Raw genomic sequence first — 24,792 nt, 5'->3', positions numbered from 1 at the left:
ACCTTTCTATAACAACAACAACAACAATAATAATAATAATAATTAAAGCAATCCTTTGGATTTTGTCTGTGATTTCATCAGTACATAGGGAACTCTAAATGATGAAAGCCACTCCACCAGTGCAGAACCCCAACAATAGCTGTTTATCCTATAGCACTTTAAGGTTCGTTATTGCTATTATTTTGCTATTATTGCTTTTATTATAAGGTTTATTACTGCTATTATTATCCCCTTTTTAATGTTGAGGATACTGAGGCAGACAGAGGTCAAGGGCCTTGCTAGGAAGTGTGTGAGGCCATTTCTGAACTACAGGCCTGTTGTTTCTATCCCCTGCACTACCCAGCCGCTCTGCTTAGTAAGCCATTTCACCACGCTGAGCCTCATTTTTCTCATCTGCAAAATGGTGATACTAATAGCACCTACCTCTTAGGACTGAAATGAAATAACACATGCAAGAAACTTTATAAACCTTAAAGTGATATAGGAAAACAACAACAAAAAAAGAAAAAGCAGCTATTGTTGTTAGGGTTCTACACCGGCAGAGCGGCTTTCATCATTTAGACTTCCCTATTTACTGATGAAATCACAGACAAAATCCAAAATGATTGCTATATTTGTAAAGCACTTAGAGAAGTGTCCAGTACATAGTAGGTGTTTAATAAATGCTTTCTCCCTTCCTCCTCATCTAACTATTGAGTGTCTAAGATGCGATTCAAATTCAGGTTTTCCTGAATCCAAATCTAATGCTCTATCTACTATGCCATACTGCCCCAATAGTAGTAATAAAAATATTTTCATATAGCAGTTTAAAGCATTGAAATCATTTTCATGACAACAATTCCGTGAGGTCAGTAATGAAAGTATTATCTCCCCCGCTTTACAGATGAGAAGATTGAGGATCAAAGATGAAGTCATTTGGGCTTGGCCACTCAGCTACTAAGTGTAAGAACCAGGACTCACCTTGAGGCCTCTTGCCACCAGATCCAGAGCTCCTTTCATTACATTGTGCTATATTATGTGCATCCTGATATCTAAAGCTTGATACCCCAATAACTCACCGGCAGAATTGTGACTTTGGCATAAACAATCTCTTCATTTTCTTGCATGATCATAATTTTTTCTTGGAGCATATAATCCTCATTCTCAGTAGCTTGATTATCAGGATGAAGTGACAAACTGGGTTCAGCTACCAAGTGAACAGCAATGTTACCAAGTAATCCCTGGTCTCGAATAATTTTTAAATGAACAACGGTCGCGTTCTCTGTCAAATAACAAGAAATAACAGTCCAAGTAAGTCAGTTTTTCTTTTTCTCATCGACATTATGCCAGATGATTTTGGTATATACAAAAAATCTTAGACCCAAGCATTCCAAAACAATTCTTTGGGTAATAGCCAGCAGAAAGTCGGGGGAAGGATAATCACATTCCTATGAAGATTCACTCCTTCAATGTTCAGTGAAGATTTATTAAGGACATGCTATATGCAAGTGTCACTACGTAATGGAGGGAAGAAAGGAAAAGGGAATAAGCATTTATATAGCGCCTACTAGTTCTAAGCACTTTACAAACATACCTCACAAGAACTCTGCAGGTGCCATTTTTATCCCCATATTATTATAATGAGACATGAAAACAAACTTTACCATCAAGGATCTTAACATGTACTATAACAATACAAATTTGCTCTTCATAAGTAAGAACAAGATAATCATTAGATGAAGATACCACTAAAGTCTAAGACATTGGCTCTCAAACGTGTCCCTGACACAGTATTATTCTTTATGCAGAATTGAGGCATGCTAATGGAGAGTTGCAAGACTTACACATACATGGGAGCTTATAAGTCTAAACTCCTTACAATTAAGTTCCCAATGGGAACTTGATAAACATCCTTTGGGAACAATTGGCCTAGAAAGACTACCTGACTGATTACCTAATATCAACAATTCCTAATAGATATTTCCTGGTTCCCCTAAAAGTGTCACTTAGGAACTGTTCAAGATGGCACTAGCCTATGTGCCATATCCCACTTCTCTGTCTCTTTCACAAACCCAACCCCTACCCTCCAAAGTTGTCTTCCTCTATGGGGCATTTTCCTATGGCAATATCTAATCAGCTAACCCTTTGAATATATTTTTCACTTTACAAATGTTAATATAAGTATCAAATTAAATTGCAGAATATCTTAGGAAAGTACTTAGTTGAGTCAATTTAGCAAACATTTGCTATGTACTATGTGTAAGACAACATGGATGATACAAAAAATAGGTAAGTCAGGGTTCCTCACCCCAAGAATAATGCAAATGCCAATTATAAGTCCTTAAAAGAGTCTTCCAAAATTTAAGAAACAACTCTAGATAAATTAAATGGTTAAATTTAAATGCTTAAATTAAATACAATATTTCAATAAGATTTTTTTTTTAATTTTCAAAAGCATCTACTATTTGCAGAGTATTGAAAGCCTTGGGGGAAACTTAGAGTTCAGATAAGTCACAATCCTGTCTGGTATGTGACTTACACAGTTGATTATAATCTATGAACATAATGACTGAAACTTGCCAACGAATATCATATTATTCCATATCCTACTAAAACTACTGCTCATTGATTCTGTTCACTTAGATAAGCATATAAATACAGATGGGGGTGGCACACATATAATTTTCCATTACACATTAAACTATAAGTTCTCCTTGAAAGTGAGGGTTTCATCTTATCAGAAAAACCTTGGAAACAATACACAGCATGTCATTGCGTTAAATTTTATTTAGCAGTTATCCAAATGATTCAAAGTTTCTTTTTTTTACCCACATTAACCTATTTATCCTCATAGTATGTGAGCAAAACCACCATGAATGAGTCAGTTCCAAATACAAAGAAAAGAGGGGCTGACCCAACCTTGACTGAAAGAGAAGGGTAAATAAAAAAATTTTGGAATACTGATGCTTTGGATCAGATGAACCATATTAGAGTTGGATACCATAACCATCTGGAAGACTGTGATGACTATGGCCTGAATTATGATTGGGGAAAAAAAACTCCCAAAGTAGAATGTTCAGGAGGAAGCGGGGTGGGTAGAGAAAAGAGAGAAAGAGGACAAGATTAAGTATTGAAACTGTCTCTTTCAGATTAATTAAAAAAACTATGTCGGCTAGTACATTTACCATTTCTCTCTGCAGTCAACTTATTTAATTGAGCAATACTACTAACATGACCAGTGGATTAAGCGGACATTGAAATACTTTGACTAATGAAAGTAATATTAAACTAATGTAGAGTATCAAACAGAAAAAAAACACATAAAATGGGAACAGGAATTACATTAAATGAAGTGTGCTGAATTAAATTACCACAAAAATGCGTCTTATTTAAAGGTTTATAAGATTCACCTTCAGGCTCGAATACTGTAACAAAGAGAGAGTCAGCATGCCAGCCAACCACACCATATGGACAGTCATTTGGGAGGGTAGTTATTACAGCCTTGTTCCTTCTGGGATCAATGGTAGCTCCTCTTATAGGGTCTTGAATCCCTTCTGTGGTGACATGGATTAATGTTATAACAACAATCTCAGATAATTCTGGGATGTCATCAGCAAGAACTGACAGAGTGATAGTCAACAGTGCCTGGCCTTCAGAAAATGAAATCTAAAAATTTAGAGAAAAGTATGTTATTGATATTGTCATCACCAATTGATTCTACTGAGATATTATTCATACCATTCAACAGGAACACCAAGTATGCTTTATTGAAATCTCTCACTGGTCACATATCACAATAGCTATGCATACAACGAGACAAAACGTAATTTCACAAACAATTCGGATTCTTTTTTTACTGAAAGTTAGAGAGGAAAACCTGGTTAGGAAAAGGAATACATTTCTAACACTTAAGCTAGTAAACTATACCAAGTCAAAATGCCATATGCTGCTTTATGTCTTTTATTAAAGTAAATACTCTTCCTGGGAATACAGGTCCCAAATTACAGACTTATTTGTTAATGGTAATGCAGGACAGGGAAATCATAAATAAATAACACCCACAAATAATCTAAAAATGTCATTGCAGCCTAATAGCTTCAACCTTTTCCCCACAAAACCTTTTGCGAGAATTGTTACTCATTTCCCTTTATTTCCCCTGTGCATGCTGGCGTTGGATGTGTTATTTACAAATGAAATAAATAAAAAGGATAAGGAAGAGAATCAGCTTGCTGGATAATCCACAAACTCAATATGCATCTAGTGACTGAGCCAAGAGAGAGTTTTAATATCAAAATGGAAAACAATTTATAGTCTAGACCTAGAATACTTTCCAGGAACAATATTGTGGAATTAAAATAAAAATAAATGAAATCAAGTTCACACAGTTTTAAAAAAACATTAACATGTTATACTGTTCCCAATGTTTTGTGCATTGTGAACATTGTATCACAACAGAACATTAATATGACTTATCAACATAGATTTGAATATATTATAGTTCCTGCTAATTACACTGGAGCCCTTGTTATAAGGATCACTGGAATGGGACTGACTACCTTAGAGGTTAGAAAGCTTTTCAAAGTAGCCCTATTTATCAGGACCCAGAAGGTGAGTGGGAAGGCAGGTCACTTAGTTTGATGTCTGCAGGACATACACATGCACGCAGGCACACGCACATCAGTTAGTCTCTTCGCAAACGTTTTAAATTTCTAGCACTACCTTGTGCAGACTTTAAGTCTGAATTGTGGCACTCCTCCTCCTGATTTTGGTGCCCCTATACATTGCTTGCCTTGGCTTGGCTTCCTCTTTGTTTTCCCTTCACTCAAACTTCTCTTTGCCTCAGTTTCCTCAACTGAGAATTTCCTCAAATGAGGATCATAATTGCACCTACCTCCCAGGGCTGTTGTGAAGATCAAATGAGATAATATTTGTAAAGTGTTTAACATAGTGTTTGGCACAGATTAAGAGCTATATAAATGTTAACTATTAATAATAATAATAATGGTAATTATTATTATTATTCTTTACTCCAGATCTTTTATCTTTCTGTATCCATCCCCAGAATGGCAACCTGATTGTTCTATCTTCTGATTATTTCCTTGCTTGATATAGGCAAGTCCCTCAGCCCCTCTGGGTTTCAATTTCCTCATATGTAAAATGATGGGGTTAAACTAGATAGCCCCTAAGGCCCTTTCCAATTCTGAATCTAGGATCTCCACATGAGTGCTGGCAATCCTGACCTTAAACTGTTCCCCAACTAAGCCGTAGCAGCTCAGAAGGAATGGTAACCTAAGGCCTTTGATGGGATACTTGTGATGGTGTCAGCATCGCAAAGTAGAAAGAGTGAGGAAATATGGATTCAAAACTCAGTTCTCCCATTATCTTGCTATGTAGCATTGGGTAAGGTACTTGGCTTCTCTGTTTCTTCACCTCCGAAATTTAGGGGGTTGGGATTGATGACCTCTGACATCACTTCCAGCTCTAACATTTTATAATGGATTTCAGGTTAATCCACGTAGTCAACCCACCTATTTCTCTGCAGGTTGCTGACAAAAAGGATCTCATTTCATCCACATACATTTATTAAGGGTAATCTATACACAATACACCATTCTAGGTCCCTGTCAAGGACTTCATTATTCTACTAGGTGATGTATGCTCAAGCAAATACTTATGTACTTGTAAGATAAGTAAACACAAGATAAATCAATAAAAGATAATTTGGGGAGGGAGATAGCACTAACACATGGAGGGCATCTGAGAAGACCTCATGGAAAAGGCAGAACCTGGACTGAGTCTTGGAGGAGACTAAGAATTTTATGCAGTGGAAGCAAGGGATGTATGCATTCTAAGCATAGAGAATGACTCCTCTGAAGTCACAGAAATAGGAGATGGATCATCAAGAACAAGGACAGAGAGTTGTTCAGTTTGGCAGGAACTTTGAGTACATGAAAGTAAGGGAATAATATAAAATAAAGAGCCCAAGGGAGGTTGGAACCAAATTGTGGAAAACATTAAGTGACACTCAGAAGAGTCTGTATTTTATTCATGAGACAAGAAGGAATCACAAAAGATTTTTGAGTAGGTGACAAGGTTTGAGAGTTGAATGTAAGCTCCTTGAGAGAAGAATTTTTTTTCATTTTTGTTTATTTTTTAAACTCCTAATAAATGACATACTTAAGTCACTTATTTGTATGTGTATTTGACATGCTAGGCACTTGTAACGCATAAAAAATGAAATAATTCCTGCTCTCTGAGAGTTTATTTTCAACATTAGAACCATGTCACCTACTCACAAATCTTGTGGCTCCTTATTGTATCATGAATAAAATATAAACCCTTCTGAGCATCACTTAATGACATCCACAATTTGGTTCCACCCTACCTTTGCCAACTTATTCCCATCACTACCTCCCTTTGATGTGAATAAAAAATAAAAAGATCTCTTTCATTGATTGATTAGGTTGTCTCAACTTGCCATTAACCTTTATTATTAGTCAATAGTATGGTTCAGAAAAGATTACAGGAATATTCAAATCTGAGCTACTTCCCTGGACCCTTTGACGAGTCGTCGCCCTTCATCTAAGAAAGCCTGACCTCATGCTGAATTCCATGTTTCAGTGATTTGGCACTCCAAAAGGCATACAGCAAAAGCCTAATAGAAGATGTTTAGTATCTTTCAATATCAATAATCATCATATGGGAATTTCGTTGTAATTTCATATATTACATACCACCCCTGATGTGGGAAATATGTCACTAATACTTCCCGTAGCTACCCATTCCACTGTTATCCGACCATATGTTCCTTTTAAACGTTCAACACTTAAGGTTATCAGGTTATCCTGTTCCATTTCTTCCACTTGTTTATATAACGAATTCTGAAAATGAAGAGGAATAACAAACAAATTAGTCATTTGAAATTGTATAGCTAGAATTGCATTAATATTTAATATTATTAGATTTTCACAAAATTACAAGTCTGAAGTATAATACGTAAAATGATAATATCTACAGAGGAACAAATCGCCAGTTTGGGAAAGTTAGGAGGTCAGGATTCTAGTCTCTGTCCTGCCATGGTCCTTGAGGAAATCACTAAAATTCCCTGGGTTTTAGTCCCCTCTTCTGTAACAGGCAGCTAAGTGGTACAATGACTAGAATGCTGGAGTCATGAAGATTCAAGTTCAAATCCAGCCTCAGACCCACACTAGCTGTGTGACTGTGGGCATGGCACTAAGCCTCTGTCTGTCTCATTTTCCTCAACTATATTATAGGGATGCTAATAGCATCTACTTCCCAGGGTTGTTGTCAGTCAGTCAGTCAGTCAGTCAGTCAATTAAGCACCTACTATACGTCAGGAACTGTGTTTAGGGCTGAGGATATAAGGAATGGCCTTGTTGTCAAGGACCTCACGATGTAATGGAGGAGACAACAAACACGTGTACACATAAGCTATATGCAAGAAGAATTAAAAGTTAAATGAGGGAAGGTAACAAAATTAAGAGTTGTTGAGAAAGGCTTCCTACTAGATGTAACAACAATGCTGCTAGCAGCTGTTGTGGGGATGAAAGACCAACAAGAACACACAGAAGGGCTGCTAGCACAGGTCCTTTGATCTGATTTTCTAAGGAAAGCAACTTCAAGGGGTTTACAATCTCACTTTAATCAAACATACATATATCATTCACTTAGTTCAGAGGGAAAAGCCAGCACCCTGAACTTAGAGCAAATACAAACAGAAACTGCAAACATACATTATATAAACATAGCAAATAACACAAACCAGTCTATCCATAGCAATACATAGTTACCAAAGAAGTACCAACATCTGGGTTTTATCAAAGCCAGGGGGCTCCAGCAGCTACCCAGAGTCTCATCTAGTCAAATCACACCAACATTTTTTCAGTGAGTGAGAGCCCCAAACAAAATGCTAATCTCTGAGTTTATATATCCTTCTTAGGGCCTGAAGGCTTCATATCTAATCAGCATAGGCCTGGGGCTTTGCACCTAGTAAGACTTAATCAAAGGCACTTGATTACTTTAGCATTCTAAAAGAGAAAACAGTTTTTAAAAACAGTTTTAATTGATATTACACTAGAAGATGAAATTTTAGTAGAAAATGGGTTTTGTGAGGATCAAATGACATGTTTATAAGGCAGTTAATACAGTTCCTTGCACATAGTAGGCACTTAATTTTTATTTGTTTCCTTCCTACTTATGAAGGGCATCAACTGAATAATAAATAATAACCAAAATAACTCACATTCTAGTTCTATGAATCCCACTGATCGAAGTTCCCATTCTCTTTTGTTCTTGCTACCTTTAGAACCAAAATTAAAGGAATCGTGCTAATTTTCCTTCCCTTCTCTGTCAATTTCAGATGTTTTATATTTCATTTATAAGACTTTTACTTCATTTTCCCCACCAGCAGTCTTTGTCTCGTGCTAGCTTTCTCATTTTCTTCATGTTCACAATCATACTCTCTAGGCGCTTTCTCTAATTCCATTCCCATTTTCAACTCTGTACGTTCTTAATGTGCCTTGCTTGATACCTCTAATATCTCTTCTCAAATGCTTTCACTTCTTCCCTTTAAAATCACTGAATTCCCCTAAGATACAATACAGAACACAAAGCTTTTCAGGGTAGGCTCTCCTCCTCATCTTCCGGTAACATTAGATTCCAACTCTACTTAAAATGCTAAATCCTTGAGAAAGGATCGTGTCTAGCTATATTTTATACAACATTTTAACATCATGTTACAGATGTTAGATAGTAATAAAATCATGCCCAAAGCAATCAAACATTCCCTGAGAAACTGTCACTATTTCTAAAATGTTCTCATCATTTATTCACAAGGGACCATATAGCTCTTAGGAAGCCTTGCTTCCCTGGCTCTGTGCATTCAATTAATGAGGTTAGTCAATGAGGATTTGATGCAACCAGAAAACACATGTGAAACTCTCATTAGTTACTTTCCTTAATCAAATGTGCTGTTGCCAGATTGTCCAGACTCCATGAGGCCTTCATTAACTAATTCCAATTAACAGATTTAAAATAAAGTCAGATCCATTATCTAGAGTTAGCTTAAGTCTCCTGAATACTTGGAAACAAGAAACTAAAAAGTGTTTACTAAAGAGAACCTAGCATACCTAAGTGACCAACAAGTACACATTTTCCTTCACATACAAAGATGATACAGATTCACAGTCAACGAAAATACTTTGAGGTTTGGTTTTGTTGTTTTTTGTTTTGTTTTTCCCCAGGACAGCCATAAGGTCCTAAAGGGAAAAGGGGCTGTTTTTGTTTTTTTTAAACTCTATATCCTCAGTAACTAACAGTGCTTTGCACAGAGCAAGACCACTAATAGGTGACTGTGGTATTGAAATTTATGTTTTCCTCTCTATTATGCAGCCTCCTCATTATCAACTGATACTACACATTCACAAGAAAACTGGTGAGGATTTGGGGTGCCATCTGCAGCCAGGGAACATGATTCTTCTAACTTAACTAGCTTATTAGAAAGTTGACTAACGTACAGAGATGGACCCTACTACTATATATGAGACTCATTAGCACTCTATACTACAGGGTGCTAATGTGGGGTCCCTAAACTTTGTTTTTTACTATTTTGATGATTTCAATATAATTGACTACCTCTGTATTCCTATATATTTTATTTATGCAATTAAAAATATTCAGAAAAGGGGTTAAAACAAAAATGTTAAGAATCCTTGGTCTAAGGTAAGTACAGGGAGAAAACAAACAATACTCCCATGAGAAAAAGTCATAGTAGAGAAGGGATGAGCCTAAGATGAGAGAATAAATGATACTACTTGGGTGTTCAGTACACTAGAATCAACAAAAGTCAATGTTTTTGATAAGACCATCAATATTTTAAAACAATACTAGTGATTTGAGAACAAAATCAATTAAGTAAAAAATATAAATTAATCAGATCTCTTACACGATATCAATGATTTCATCACTCACTTTAGGCACCCCCAAAGCAGTCCGAGGTAAATGAAATCTGGACAGCCCATCATAAAGTATATCCATACACCTCTTTAAAAATATAAATACCAACAGAATAAGTTTGGTTTTTTGTTTTGTAGCAAAGCAAAATTGCTGATACAACACAATGTAACTGTCTTCTGCCTGTCTGTAGCACCAAGAATTAAGGTTGATATCAGGACTTAGATGTTCAAGGATCTGAGTATTCTGGCTAGAGAGGAATATTGACTCTCAAATGCATATCTCTGAAATGGCCTTGTTTCTCGAAGGCATTCTGGACTATGACCAATCACTACTACTCCTAGCTCAAGGACTCCTGAAGAGATTTTAGGTCTAGAAGTGTGAGGTGAGTATCCAAAGTTCCTCAATAATGGCAAATAAAGAATCTCCATGAAGTGGCCACATTATTTGAATGTGCACTGCATATGTCCATTGGGCTAGAACCAATTATCATATTTTCCATAATAATAACTTTGAATAGTGTGGATTCAAACACATGGGAACTAGCTGTGGAATGTTACTTTTATGCTTGCATTCCATCCACAGAATTCACACAATTAAAAGGAGGTATATAAAATATTCCTGAATGTGCATAGGTGCTGTAAAAATGCAATACATTATCCCAGCTTCTAAGACCAGGATTTTTATACCAGTACCTGAGCAAATGCAATGACTCCATAGGCATCATCGTTAGATGGAATAACTATTTTCACATAATTATTAATACCAATCTCTGCTCCTCCTTTAGGATTTTTAAGCTGAACTCTGAAAGATTCTTCTTCCTCTGGTATTATGTCATCAAGAATATTGACTGTAATTATAGCTTCCTTGGTTCCAGGTGTGAATATCAATTCACCTGAACTGGCACGAGAAACATATATACATATATAAATATACACATATATTTATACATAAATATATATGTATATATAATGAGCACAAAAAATAAGGAACAAACAGGATAGATTGGTTATAAACATCTCAAAACACTAATAAATGTCAATAACTGGAAAAACAAAAGAACTTCCTCAAAAATAAAAATGTTCAAATTGATAAGATATTTTTGGATAAATAGAGTATAAAGACCTTAGGAATATACTTGGGGTATATTAATATGATATCTCTTCATTCCTATGCATTTAAATTTTAGGTCACCAAAGAAATTCTGGTCCCAGACCTGTGAGCTCCGAGAGGAAAGAGTAAACTAATGCAGAGCAGCACATGCTCCATAAGCCACAGTTCTGGAGAGCTATCTGGTAGCATTAAGAGGTTACATGACTTGCTCAAAGTATGTAGCCAGGATGTGTCAGTCAGGACTTAGACTTAGTTCCTTCTGACTCCAAGGCCAGTTGTCTACCCTGTGCCATTCACCAAAGGAGTATGTATCAAAAATAGAGAATGCAAAATATAAAGTGCACTAAGATACTCAGTATAAAAGGTGAAACCTACCTGGGAATAAAATCAGATTGGTCTGAGATATAAGACAATTCATATATCTGTGAGTAATGGACTTCAGCTAAAACAATGAGATTTTTGCTTGAATTCAGTGACCTCACGGTAACAAAAGCTGCATCATTAGCAGAAGGTGCTCCCAAAACAAAAGAGAATTGGTTCAACGCTGAACTCCAGCAGTACAGAGCAGATTCAACTTTGCCGACAAGGAGTATGTGGACTATAAGGAGTAAGGAAAAGAAAGAAAAAAGAAAAATGACAAAAGGAATGAACGACCTTTAAAAATGCTATGAAACAATGACAACAGTATGGCTATATGCCCACTATCCATTTGAAATTTTTCCTAAATCACAGGTCTGTCCATGCCAGCCCCCTACTCAATAAATTCCATTGGCTCCCTATCACCTCCAGTATCAAATATAAAATCCCCTTTCTTGCATTCAAACCTTCACAACCTCTCCCCTTCCCGTTCCAGTCTTCTTACACTTTATGCCCCATCCCACTCCCTCTAAATCAACAGCTACAATAAGGAGATAAAAAAGAAGCTAAAAATGGTCTCAGTCAAAAAACACCTGATCTTTTTGCTAAGGAGAAAGACACGAAAGTCAAAGATGTGGAGTATAAACTCATCTGTAACACTTTAAAGAGCTGGGAATTGGAAGAATGTGAACAATGTTGTCATTAATTATTGAGAAGCAGGGTACAAAAAGAGAGGAGAAAGTTTGGGAGATATTATGGAGGTACCAGTGGCAAGATGGGACAACAGCCAAGGCAATCATGAGGTTAAAAGAACCCCAAAGTTTCCTGATGAGGTCATCAGCGATATGCTAATAGTGTTAACTATACTCAAGAAGATAGTTACAAAGCAGGAATATAAAAGGAATGGAAGATGAATGTAACCGTTCTGTAATTAATACTATTGTGCTATATAAGAAATGATGAAAGGGAGGATTTAACAGAAATCTTGGAAGACCTATATGAAAAGGTGAAGAACTAGGAAAACAATTTATACAAATTAAAGCATTGTAAGGACAACCAACTTTGAAAGACTTAAAAACATTCAATGACCAAATTAAGAATTGATAATGAAGTTCCAGAAACTGATGATGCAGCATGCTACCCACCTCTTGCCAGAGAGGTGATGGACTCAGAGTGAAGGATGAGACATGTGCTTTTGGACATGGCCAATATGGGAATCTGTTTTGCATGAGCATGTATACTTTCACAGGGGTTTTGTTTGTCTTCTTTTATTCAGGGGGTAGGAGAGGAAACAGATCTTTATTAAGGGAAAAAAATAAATTTAAAATAAAAAAACAGAATTATAAGCAGGTCTTTATTATATTAAATTTAGCTGGTGATAAGAAAACTTATAGACAACACACCACTTAGAACTGCAGAGAAAGAGAAATTTCGTGGAAAACCTGTCAAAATCTGCTGAACCCTCTGCCCTCTACTCTCCTTTTTGAAGATCTTATTTACTCCTAAGCTACAACTTTTATCTCTACAAAATTGGCCTCCAAAATTTCTATCTCCTTCCTTCAATTCTAAGGTTACAATCCACAGCTCTTGATGCCTGCTGAAATTTCTATCACCTCAAGCTTAAATGTTGAAAATAAAACATCAAATTTCCTTTAAAAATAAACAAAAAATCTCTTCCTCCTGATGATCCTTTTTATCAATAGTATCATTATTTTCCAGGTTACACCTGGAAGGTAAGGCTTATATGACACTAAATGACCCTAGTGATCTGGAAATGCCCAGGCAAGCCCTGTTACATGTGGGATTCAAGGCCCTTTCCCACAATATGGCTCTAATATCATACACCTTTTCAGTTTTATCGCTCCTTTTTTTAAAAATTAGAACTGTGATTTGATAAATGGCAAACTCCCAATGAGGAAACGTAGTCTACCCATCACAGCTTTGAGCACTGGCAAGGGCACTAAAATGTTGGCTCATGTGTAACTGGACAATGACTTGTCCAGTTACAAAACCAGTATGTATCAGACGTAGGACTTGAACCCAGACCTTCCTGACTCCAAGACCACTAGTTTTCTGTCCACTACATCACACACCTCAGTTCCTGCTCAACTGATCTATTTAAGCCTTCTTAGCATTTTATCTCTGCTATTCATTTGGCAAATTATTATAAAACTTTTGTATTTTATTCATTTTACATTCATTTATTATCTGTCCCAGACCTTTCTCTTCCCTGTTCCCATTAAACAATTGAAAAATAAAATAAAATAAAACCCTAATAACAAACTTTAACAAAATAAATGACCACACTGGTCATACCACAAAATGCATGTCTCATTTTACACTTTAAGTCACCTCTCTGGAAGGAAGTAATACATTTTATTTTAGGACAACTGGAACCATGGGTCATCATTTCATGCATCAGATTTCCAAAGTCTCTCAAAATTGTTTTTCATTATATAGTTCTTGTCATCATATAAATTATTCTCACTAATTTAAAGAAGTCTTTCCAGTTTCCTCTGAAACTATCCAATTTATCATTCAAATGGCACAAAAATATTCATTACATTCATATACCATTATTTAGCCACTCTTCAAAAGGTGGGTCCTTCCCTAGTTTCCGTTTTGGTATTACTATGAAAAGAGCAGCTATGAATAATTTTACACATAAGGGCCTTTTCTTCTTCCTTTGATTTCTTTTAGGTATTGACCTATAAGTATAACTGGATCAAAGGATATATACAGTTTGAAGTGACTTTGGGGCATAGTTCCAAATTGCTTTCCAGAATGGTTGGACCACTTCTCATCTCTACCAACTATACATAAACATATCTATTCCCCCTCCCAATATCTGTCATATTCTTCTTTTGACATTTTGCCAAACTAATAGGTATGAGGTGGAACCTCAAAATTGCTTTAACTTGTATTTCTCTAATTATTAGTGATTTGAAGCATTTTTAATATATCAGAAGTTTATTCTCTTTCATAAATTAACAGATGACAAATCCCTATACTACAGATAGGGACTTGAAAATATACTTGAAAATTTTAACAAATAAACCATAGGAAGACTGGAACATTGCCACAGACACAACTATTGCCCACAATTACATGTACATAATAACACTGATCCTAAAAAATTAAGAAAAGAAACCTTTTCAATAGATATTGTCATACCAAATACTCACAGTCCCCCTATTCCAAATGCCTACTAAAGCTACTTTGATTCCTCATCATGATCTCAGATCTCCAACCCTCACACTGACCTAGGCAATCGCCTCTGCTCTGGCTTCACTCTCCTTCCTTCCCAATCTTGACCCCTTGATGAAACAGTTGAAATCTGTAATATCCTCTATAATCAAACCCTTTGCTCTGTTGTCCTATAATTGACCACATCTTGCCAAACCCCAACCTTTGATTATTCCCACCACCTGCTCCCACTTGTGAGCTAACGGATGGAACTAGAGGAAATCATGAAACTGTGCTGAGTCTGCTATAAATTTATGCCATCTCAACTTGCCTCTCACTGAAGCAAAGCAATCTACTGCTCTTTTCTATTTGATTACCCATCTTACCACAACAGCTATTCAAAACCTTCTCTTCTTCCCTCAGGCCTCCCAAGTACTCTCTCCCATCTTCTCAGCTGAGGACTTTACTTCATATCTCACCCGCGACCATCCAGGCTGTCCTGGGCTGGAGCCCTGCTTCCCTCTGCTATTTCGTGGGTTCTGCAATTCTAGAATTGGTTCAAAGTCATTTTTATAGGTGTTTGGAGGGATCTGGGTGGGGAGCTCATGCAAGTCCCTGCTTTCCAGTGGCCATCTTGGCTCCTTGTTGCATTTTTTTCATATAGCTTGAATTCCTTTGAAAACTGAATATTCATATTCTTTAACCATTTATCTGTTGGGGAATGATCCTTATTCTTAAAAAATTGAATCAGTTCCTTATAAATCTTTTAAATGAAACCTCTATCAGAGAAACTTGCTATCAAGCTATTTCCCACTTACCTGTTTCCATCCGAATTTTAACTATATTAATTTTATTTGTTTAAATACTTTTTAATCTTATATAATCAAAACCATCCACTTTATCTTCTGTGATCCTCTCTATTCCTTATTTGGTCATGAATTCTTCCTTTATCCATTGATTTAAAAGGTAATTTCCTTCTTGCTACTCTAATTATCACTATATTTCATTTTTAAATTGTGTATATTTTTAATATACATGTTCTGTTTCTCAGAACAGACACTAATCACAGGAACCTCTTTGCAACTCCAGCTGCTATAATGATGACTTACACACAGAAGAAATTTAATAAATGTCCATTGCCCTGTTGACATAGGGGTATCTGAAGCCAAAGTAAAAGATGAAATTGCTGAGTTCCTAAGTTGTGAGGGATAAAGAAGAAAACAAAGGATGGATTTCTGGGGGAGCCTCACAATAGACTGGCTTATATGATCCAACCTAAAGGCATCAGGTTGTAAATAAACACATTTTTTCTAATTCTATACTTAGCAGAGAACAGAAACAGCAATTTTCTACCTCCTTTATAATTTCACAATGCATAAAAAGGCCAAGTAATGTCATGCCTCAGTTTCTCAAAGCTAGAGGCATAAGAGACAGCTTTAACTTTGAAGTTAGAGAGTTAGGATTCAATTTCTGGCCCTGCTACTTCTGTCGATGTGATCTTGAGGCCATCTAGGCCTTAATTTCCTCAACTGTACAGTGAAAGGGTTGAAGATTCCTTTCAGCTCTACATCTATGTGACATCTCTGACTTTTCCCTTTAACAATTTTTTCCATTTGTTTAATTCTTTTTATTGCATTTCAAGATGGTTCATGTGAAAGTAGAGAAAATCCTGAGAAGAACAAAACCTAAAGCTGGTCCTCCATTAAGCATAAGGATCCTCCAATCCTAGGAAGGGCAGGAATAGTTCTTAACCAAAAATCCCAATTAAAGTCCATGTCAAACAATTTGTAGCCTATTAAATCTAATTTGGATATTTTTATTCCCACAATCTGGTACCTTTAGAAATGAATTAAAACTTACTATAATTAAAACTAAGTTTATTATTATTATCATCTAAAAGTAGTGGTTACAATTAGAATAAGTCCACAAACATTAATCCATACCTATCCCTGAGGTAGGAGTGAAGGAGTGGATCCTGTTTACAGCACCAAAATCTAAGGTTTGAAAATATCTTAAAGAAGATTGCCCTGTCTCCCAGATGAAAACATCAGTTGAACTTTTGTCTCCTACAAGAAAAGAATAAAAGTAAAGACTGAAGGCAAAAATTAGAGAACAAACATTAAGATTACCCAGGAAAACACATAATAAAGGAATGTTAAATTTAGTAAAGAGAAAGTAAAAATAGGTCATCCTTTTTTTTACATTACAATAAAATGTATATATGGTTAACCACTTAAAACTAACAGAAGGTAAACAGGAACACAGAGGTAAAACAATGTTTAACTATGTTAGAAGAACAGTTGATTTTTCCCTCTGAAAGTATAGTATTAAGTGGAAGAATCACCTTTCAAATTCAGAGAAAATTTCAAAAACAACTTTACTACCTGAAGTCCCTACACATTTTACATCACTGACACTCATTAACCACAGGCCAACTTACAAAGTTAAGATGCATCAGAAGTTGCTTAGGATTACATGTCTAAGATTTTATTGTGATAAGTTTTGTATCATCAATATAAAACCAGCAAGGTCAAGTTTATTTTCAATTCTACCCTAAGGACACTAGTGGCTCAAAAACCTAAGCATAGACAAAAAACTTTAAAAATGTGTTTCCAATTCTTTTGTTACTTCACACTATGACAGAGCTTAAGTCATGTGGTTCTGTGTCTATTTCCATCTCCATCCATAATACCACACGTCATCTATCTGTTTCAAAGAAATATTTTTATGGATTAACTAAAAAATTATTGTCAAGCAATTTTCTCATATAAAGTACCATATGAATACTAAATGACTTCAATAATATCTACACGTGCATCTGCTAAGGCTGTATTTTATTACCTAGAAATATTCCTTTGGCAAAAATTAAGTAGATGTCATCTCCTGAAGTCAAAGCCTCCACATGCACGGTCCCAATGACGGACACTTCTTGAAAGTGACTAAACTCATTGCCTGACCATCTGAACAAAATGGAATTTAATCCAGGGTCAGATGGAGAGACAGCTAGGAACATGGACCCTCCTCTGGGAAACAAGGTCATGCTCAGCACTCCATGAACGGGAAGTTTTTGATGTGGCACGAAGCTTCCACTAACCCATCTGAAGACCTGTAGGAGATGTTAAAAAGCAAAGTCATCTTATACTGGGACCTTGGAGTTTTCGACAACCTAATATATCAAATAGTGCTTCTCTGAGGGCCCCCTTTATTTCACCTGAAGCTCAAGAACAATTTCATAAGCCAAACACACTTTTTTTTTTCAAAAACGAGAGGAAATACACCTCTTGGGCAGGGAGAAAAATGAGCCTCAGATGGGTACTGATGCAAAATTGCTTTCTTTTCCTGTTTGTTTAGTGGGCTATTTGGAACCGAATCAATTCCTAAAATCGTTAGACCTACAGATTCTTAGTGCTCACAGCAACCTTATTTTTACGCAAATTTTTTTAAATGAATTAAGGCACTGAAAAAAATCTCACTATCACCAACAGTAACTGGCAATATAATATTATACCCCATTATAGGAAACAAAATAATATGCAGGAAAATACCCAGTCTTCTCTGAGAAGGAGTCATAAAAGCTCAAATTTGATCTAAATAATGACAGTGCATGTAGTCTTTGGGGGAAGGAAGGCTGCCAATGCTTGTCTTAAGCATGAACAGTGACCCAGTCTATTTAATTTCCCAGGCATTCAACCAAGTCACTTTCCGGGAAAACCGAATATATTAATTTTATAAAAGAAACAGAACATTTAATCAGTCTGTAATAAATCAATGACTAAGTTCCATTTTCTTATTTGCCATTTAAATATGACCGTGCTTTAATCCTGAGCTCTAAGGTATGGTATGAAAAAAAACCTAGATTTTTTCAAACATAGAAAAAGATCAAACCTGAGTCAACTCAGAATCATCCCTCTGACTTGCAACAATCAAATAATGTTGATTGGTTGAAGTAAAATGTTTTACTTGACTACTTTCTGGAACTACAATTGTCTGTTCCTATAAGGAAGGCATAACAATACAATTAAAATTAAGAAAAAGAGAACTGAGTTATGAACATGATCAACATTATTAGCCAATTTTTCATGAAACATAACTTTAAGGAGTTGTGAGTTCTAGGCTTACACTGGTTTCTCATAAATATTTGAAGGAAGACATGAAAAGTATTGTACTGAATTATAGATCTATGGTTCTGTGATCCTAACTAAATATATGACAAATTCCTTAGAAAGACACATTTCTAAGGGGGTGGGGGGGAGGGCAAGGCAGGTGGGAAAGATGAGAGGATTCCCATGATCAAATTGATGAACTCTCCCAATCACCTTGATGAGCTTATGAGATGTGAGTCTTTGGAGTCAGGTAAGCTCCATCCCCTGAAGAACATGGACTTGTAGGAGAATGTGGGCTCTGATAAACAGAAGTATGTCTAGAATGATTTTACACACACACATTTGTGTCTAATAGTAGCTGTCTTTAGGGCGGGATGGGGAGGAGAAAAAAGGGGAAAAAGAGAAAGTTACACGATAATTTTGTTATATATTTAAAAGGAATAGCAAGCTGTACATAATAGATGTGCAGTTTCATGTGCAATCATCTTTTTTTCTCTTCTACTGTTATGAAAATGCTTCTTTGATTTCTTAAATTCAGAATAAAATAAGTTTTTTTTTAAAAAAAAAGAGAGAAGATAGATCCTGAATGATTATCAGGGCCTATTGTCTTCACTAAGATGACTCAGGAGGTTAGACTCTTGTCAGAGGACCCTCCCTTTGAAACAGCCTGTAGAAGTTAGACAATCACACTACTCAGCTCTTTTTTCCTTTTTGTTTTAAACTTTTCCCTAGACTACATTACAACAGAGCAAGTCTGTGTATTGGAAGGGGGATTTCAATTTCTTAGGAAATATGATCACCAAATCAAGTCTTTTAGCCAGGAAAAAAATGTAGTTTCCAAGGCAACTCTGGCCCAAGAGTAAACCCAAGTTTAAGAGCTTGAAGACTTAAGCCTTTAAAACAGAATGAGAGTCCCTGACCAGCATCTCTCTAAGAAAAAGATAAATAATGTAGCCCTGCATCTAGAAGAGCAACAAAAATTAAAGCTACATCATGAGGGAGCAAGAAGTTGGAAGTTTGCCAACTTTAACTATTACAATGAGTAACTAAGACCATTTTGATGGAAAAGAAAATTGCTGTCTAGGAGCTCCAAAGAATGTTTCCCTTCTGTGGGAGTCTGAGACCTCAGAGTAGTACCACAAGGCCGTAATAGGTCTCTGGGGAAGTGAAAAAGAATGATTCACTAGAATATCTGGGTATTGCTTGTTTAGCAAACCCAAAATCTGTTTGCCTCTTGGAAGACAAACCACAGGGGAAACTACGAATTCTGGAGGGACTATGTAGGACCTATGGGGAATCTAAGGATCCACTAGAAAGCCAATGTTGCCCCTGTGGCATGCCCAAATTCAGTTCCTCCCAAAGGGAACAATTCTGAATGTTCTATGTTTTATGCTTATTTATAGGCTATTGTGAGTCCTCTGAATAATTTTCATGTTTCTATAGTCACTTATGGACTCCTATGCAGCCTTTGAAGTTTTTAAGGGGTGAAATTAAGGCTGTCCTCTCTACCCATATGTACTTTGAGTACTTGCACAGGAAATTAGGGAAGCCTAGCATTTGTGACACCCAGAATCTTAGGAGGTCCTGGGCCATAAGTTACATACCTTGTAAGAGAAAGTTTCTTTCCAACTAAAGTTAGAGTATATATGGTTTGACACCAACAAAATAATAAAAATCTGATCTCTTAAGAAATGTTATATGCAAAAATATTAATTTTTTACCAGAAATAATTTGAACTCTGATGTGATAGAATATATGCTGTTCTTAGAAGGTTTCTCTCCATCTTTTTCTCCATGAGTGATCACAACATAGGGGGAACCATTGATATAAAATGTCTCACAGCTTTTAGGATTTTGTATATTAATATCCTAAGAAGTAAGCAATAAGAAAAATAGTGAGAAATATACAAATACATGTTAGCTAATTTATCTAAAACTAAAAGAATCAAGATTTACCTCAACTGGAATAAAAATTCCTTGCCATCGATAGAGAGAAGAAAATTGTTGGGAGGATATTCTTAACATTATACCATATACTGATTCTCCTAATTTAAAGAAACACCAGCTGGAAGCTGGTTCAAAACTTTGAAAGACAGATAGTACACTGTTCATTCCCCCTGAAAAAGAGGAAAAATATTTACAATTAGAAAAATCTTTTAACGTCATTAAATATTTTCTAACTTTAATAAAAGATACTTTTGGATTTGGAGATCAATGAATAACAATATTTCTGAGATTATTATTAGTTCAATTGTGGATTTTGCCCAGGTCAAAAAAATTAAATTAAAAGTATTCCTAGCAATTAATTTCAAATTCTAATGTTTTGAAAATTTGACAAGGCTTTCTACTCCCACACCTCCAAATAATAAACCAAAAAACCTACGAAACACCAAGTTTGAATCATAAAATCTTATATATAAATAACTGCATATGAACTGCATATGAAAAACTTATGAAGATATGCTAAATACCCTAAAACTGCCATCAACTACTTGCACACATGAATAACTAAGAAAAAATATTTAAAATGACCTATATGTATCAATATGACATATGGAGTATTAATAAAAACAAAAAAGCCAACCAATCTATATGTATGTGTGCATTCTTTGCCATGGGAATACTGCTGAATTTTAGTAACTTAAATGTCTGTATGATGTAAATTCATATACATGTGTAGATATTGTATGTGTGTGTATTTAATAAAGCTATGGTTATTTCATTTTTGGCAGATGAAGTACCCTGAATATAGCAAGTAATTAAAAATGCTCGCTGAATCAAAAAAGAAGATAAAAGAAAAAAAATTAATGAGTAAAAGACCTTTAAAAAAGGCACACACCACTATGCAGCATGTTTCAGGTATTATTTCAGGAAGTAAGGACTATGCCATTCATCCCATAACAGTTTGTTCAGCTCAATATTGTAACATATTAAAATATATCTAAAACAATATCTAACAGACTTCATAAGAGCCTTATCTTCTTTAACTGGCCCTCCTGGTCAGAGCTTTCAGCTAAAAACTTGAAAAATTCTAAAAATTCTAAAACCCAGAAAAATTCTACAGTGTACAAGGAGAACCATGTATTAAATGACAGTTAAAATTTTCCATATTATCTTAATTATTATATTTATTTTACAATTAAAAGTAAATGTCCATCATTTCTATCAAGTCCATCTGACATCTCTACTGAAATAGGGTGAAAAAAAAGTTGGAAATTTTCACATTATTGACACTCCATGCCCATGGAAAAGATACTAATCGCATCAATTAGGAGATAGTAAGCAATAGACGATATATATGTTGAAGCTAAACTTTATTTGTAGATCAGGAGCTATGCTGACACTATGCCTACTTAATCAAGCAGCTATACTCTTAAAAACCTTTAACAGTTTCCCTTTCTTAAAAATTAACTTGTAAAGTCTTCATCTTCACACAAAAATTAGACATTCTGGAAGTCTGCCATTCTTTTTTCATAAAAAAACTAAATGGTCTTGCCTAGCCAGACAAGGGAATACATCTTGTGATTAAAGAATAGAGGTGACTCTTAAATTTAAAAGTCTTTAGATAAAGTAGAGTTATGTCTTACATTGGTATTTAGTGTATAAAATTGGCAAGCAAGGTGAATACCATGTACAACCAATATCATCCTTAAAAATCCTTTTAAAACTACCTAGAATACAGTATATTATCTTTAAACAATTGTAGCTAGAAAGATACTAAGGTTTCTTTAAAAGGCAGTAGTCTCTATCTGAGAGTTCAGACATTAAATGCTTGTTTTAGAAACAAATGAATGTAAATATTGTTTTTTTATAGCACACAGAAAAGGAGAGAAACAAGACACCAGGACTTCTAAGCAAAAAGAAGAAAATAAAAAAGGTAAAAACTTGACCATCTGGAAGACTGATAATTAGAAGGAAAAATACTTCTGAAAGGGATTCACCCAGAAGTGTAATTATTTTACACATAATCTTCTTCCTGCTTCACCCAGAGATAACAGAGGGCACAAGGAATTCAAAGAGAACATAGCAGAGACCTTCCAGCTGACTAGGAAGAGCTAGGAAGTTCTAAGGCTTTTCCTTTCATTAACTTTCCCAGATCAAGCAGAATAAAAAGATTTGTAGCTTGATGAAAAGCAAATTTCTAGAATCGTGCTGCAGAAGAAATACTCACGCTGAGGCAAGAGCAGACACAGGTCTCCCATTTCCTACTCAACTAGGGCAATTGCTCACAAAAATAGACCAATACTTCTCTCTGTCACTCCCTTCCCTTACCCTACCTCCCTCTCCTCCTCTTTGGTCCACATGCATAGAGTTGAATTCTTAAAAATTAAGTGCTACGAAGCTACTGTAATGCTTTCTAAAATAAGATGAGTCCTGGAAACCCAAAAAACTGTGAAAAGCAATGGGAAGACCTCCAAAGTAGAAATTATCTTGTATAATAAATTAAACATTTCAAGCTACTTTATTAATTGCTTTCTCTCAACTTTCAATAAAATGACAAACAATTAAAGCCAAAAAAATTTGACAGGCATTTGGAAGCTCTGAGGTTTTGTTTTCCTAAGGAACTGAACTTACTCATGCCAAAGGCAGTTTCAGACACTGTCTCCCACTCCACACTCACAGTTAAATTAAGCCCATTACTCCGAGACACATTTAAATAAACAGTCCTGTTGGTTTCTTCAATGGTGATAGTTGCGGCTCTAAAAGTAACAAGTAGAATTATAGAAAGTGAGAAAACAATCTCATTTGCATATCCCATGCATACTCTAATCACTTGACATGCATGGAATAAATAATGAAACATAACTGACAGTAAGCAAATGCTCTTTTAGGGAAGCATACTATCATTTGAATATCTATAAAATAGGTACAATGAACTGCACACTCCAATAGCTCAATAGAGGCTCATTAGGGTAGTAGAGACCTAGTCCTGGACTGAGGAAGACCTTGGGTAAGGAAAACCTACCTTCAAGCTCTGCCTCTGACACATACTGGCTGTGTGACCCTAGCTAGGCAAGTGCATTGATAGAGGGAGTTTCCTTATTGGGACTCCCTATATCAGTGAAATATTGGATCAGGACCACTTTCCCTCCACCTACAAAAGAACTCAACAAATATGAATCAATAATGGTATAGAAAACATAATGCTAACATGTTTTCATGACATAAAGTCAAGATTGAAAATAAATCAGTGACTATGTTTGTCTAAAACAAAGGAAATATATCTTAAGTAGCATGTCTCTCAACAATTATCACATGTCCTGCACAGAGAAGATACATGATGTTTTTTGAATTTGTAGAACTGAATAATATGAAATAATAAACAAGTTGGAAAATGTTAAAGACTAGATCTATACAGAGTCAGTGGATATGGTATAAAGAATCTTGATCCTAAAGTCAGGAGACTAGACTGAAGTCTGAGTTTGTCACTTTCTAGCTATAGGACTTTGGGAATAACAAAGACTCAGTTTTGTCATGGAGATAATAATACCTGTCATATATATAGCCACACTGTAGGAAGGTGCATAATGGGGAGAGAGGTAGCCTTGGAAACAGTGAGATGAGTTCATCTCTTCTATATTATGGCTGCATGACCCTGGTGGCACTTAACATCTCAGGGTTGTAGCCAACTCTCTAAGACAAATTGCATTGATAGAGATAGTTTCCTTATTCTGGAGTTCCCTATGCCAATGAAATCACAAATCCAGTCTCTCTCTTCTATCCATCCTTACAGTGAGAATTAAATGAGAAAACATTTTGTAAAATGCGAAGTGCTATATAAAATGCCACAAAAATATAAGATGTTACTAATGAAACAGCTTATTTTCAAGAAATCAAATGCAGAAAAACTCAGCACCCAGTGGAAATGTTTAAAATATATTCAAGTTAAATATATAACTATTCAGATTTGGCTAAATAGTTGCCTCAATCTTTTATTATACTTTCTTAATACTGTAAAATACTAAGAATGTCATATTTTTTAGTGAAAACATAAGACTTGCACTAATACCATTAGTACTAAATGTCTTCAGGTTACTAATATCTTTTGCCCTCAGAGAAATTGTCATTCTGCATTTTCTTCA

The 24,792-nt window shown here is 35.5% G+C and overlaps 1 protein-coding gene across 1 annotated transcript in view; it reads right to left on the bottom strand.

The window, feature by feature from the left end:
* ADGRV1 (adhesion G protein-coupled receptor V1) overlaps window positions 1-24,792 on the bottom strand; it is a 727,941-nt gene that overhangs the window by 555,945 nt on the left and 147,204 nt on the right. Inside the window, exons 45-55 of the mRNA XM_036763404.1 lie at window positions 23,285-23,409; window positions 20,666-20,826; window positions 20,432-20,578; window positions 18,493-18,600; window positions 17,449-17,713; window positions 16,551-16,673; window positions 11,440-11,662; window positions 10,647-10,851; window positions 6,714-6,860; window positions 3,390-3,645; window positions 1,059-1,261 (exon numbers count right to left, since the gene is read on the bottom strand). Coding sequence (XP_036619299.1) covers window positions 1,059-1,261; window positions 3,390-3,645; window positions 6,714-6,860; window positions 10,647-10,851; window positions 11,440-11,662; window positions 16,551-16,673; window positions 17,449-17,713; window positions 18,493-18,600; window positions 20,432-20,578; window positions 20,666-20,826; window positions 23,285-23,409 — 1,963 coding nt within the window. The remainder of the gene's footprint in view (window positions 1-1,058; window positions 1,262-3,389; window positions 3,646-6,713; window positions 6,861-10,646; window positions 10,852-11,439; window positions 11,663-16,550; window positions 16,674-17,448; window positions 17,714-18,492; window positions 18,601-20,431; window positions 20,579-20,665; window positions 20,827-23,284; window positions 23,410-24,792) is intronic.

The sequence above is a fragment of the Trichosurus vulpecula genome, chromosome 1 (assembly GCF_011100635.1).
Source record: "Trichosurus vulpecula isolate mTriVul1 chromosome 1, mTriVul1.pri, whole genome shotgun sequence".
NCBI classification, from domain to species: Eukaryota; Metazoa; Chordata; class Mammalia; order Diprotodontia; family Phalangeridae; genus Trichosurus; species Trichosurus vulpecula.
Note: the sequence above shows the minus strand (reverse complement) of the source record. Positions and strands in the feature narration are given on the sequence as shown.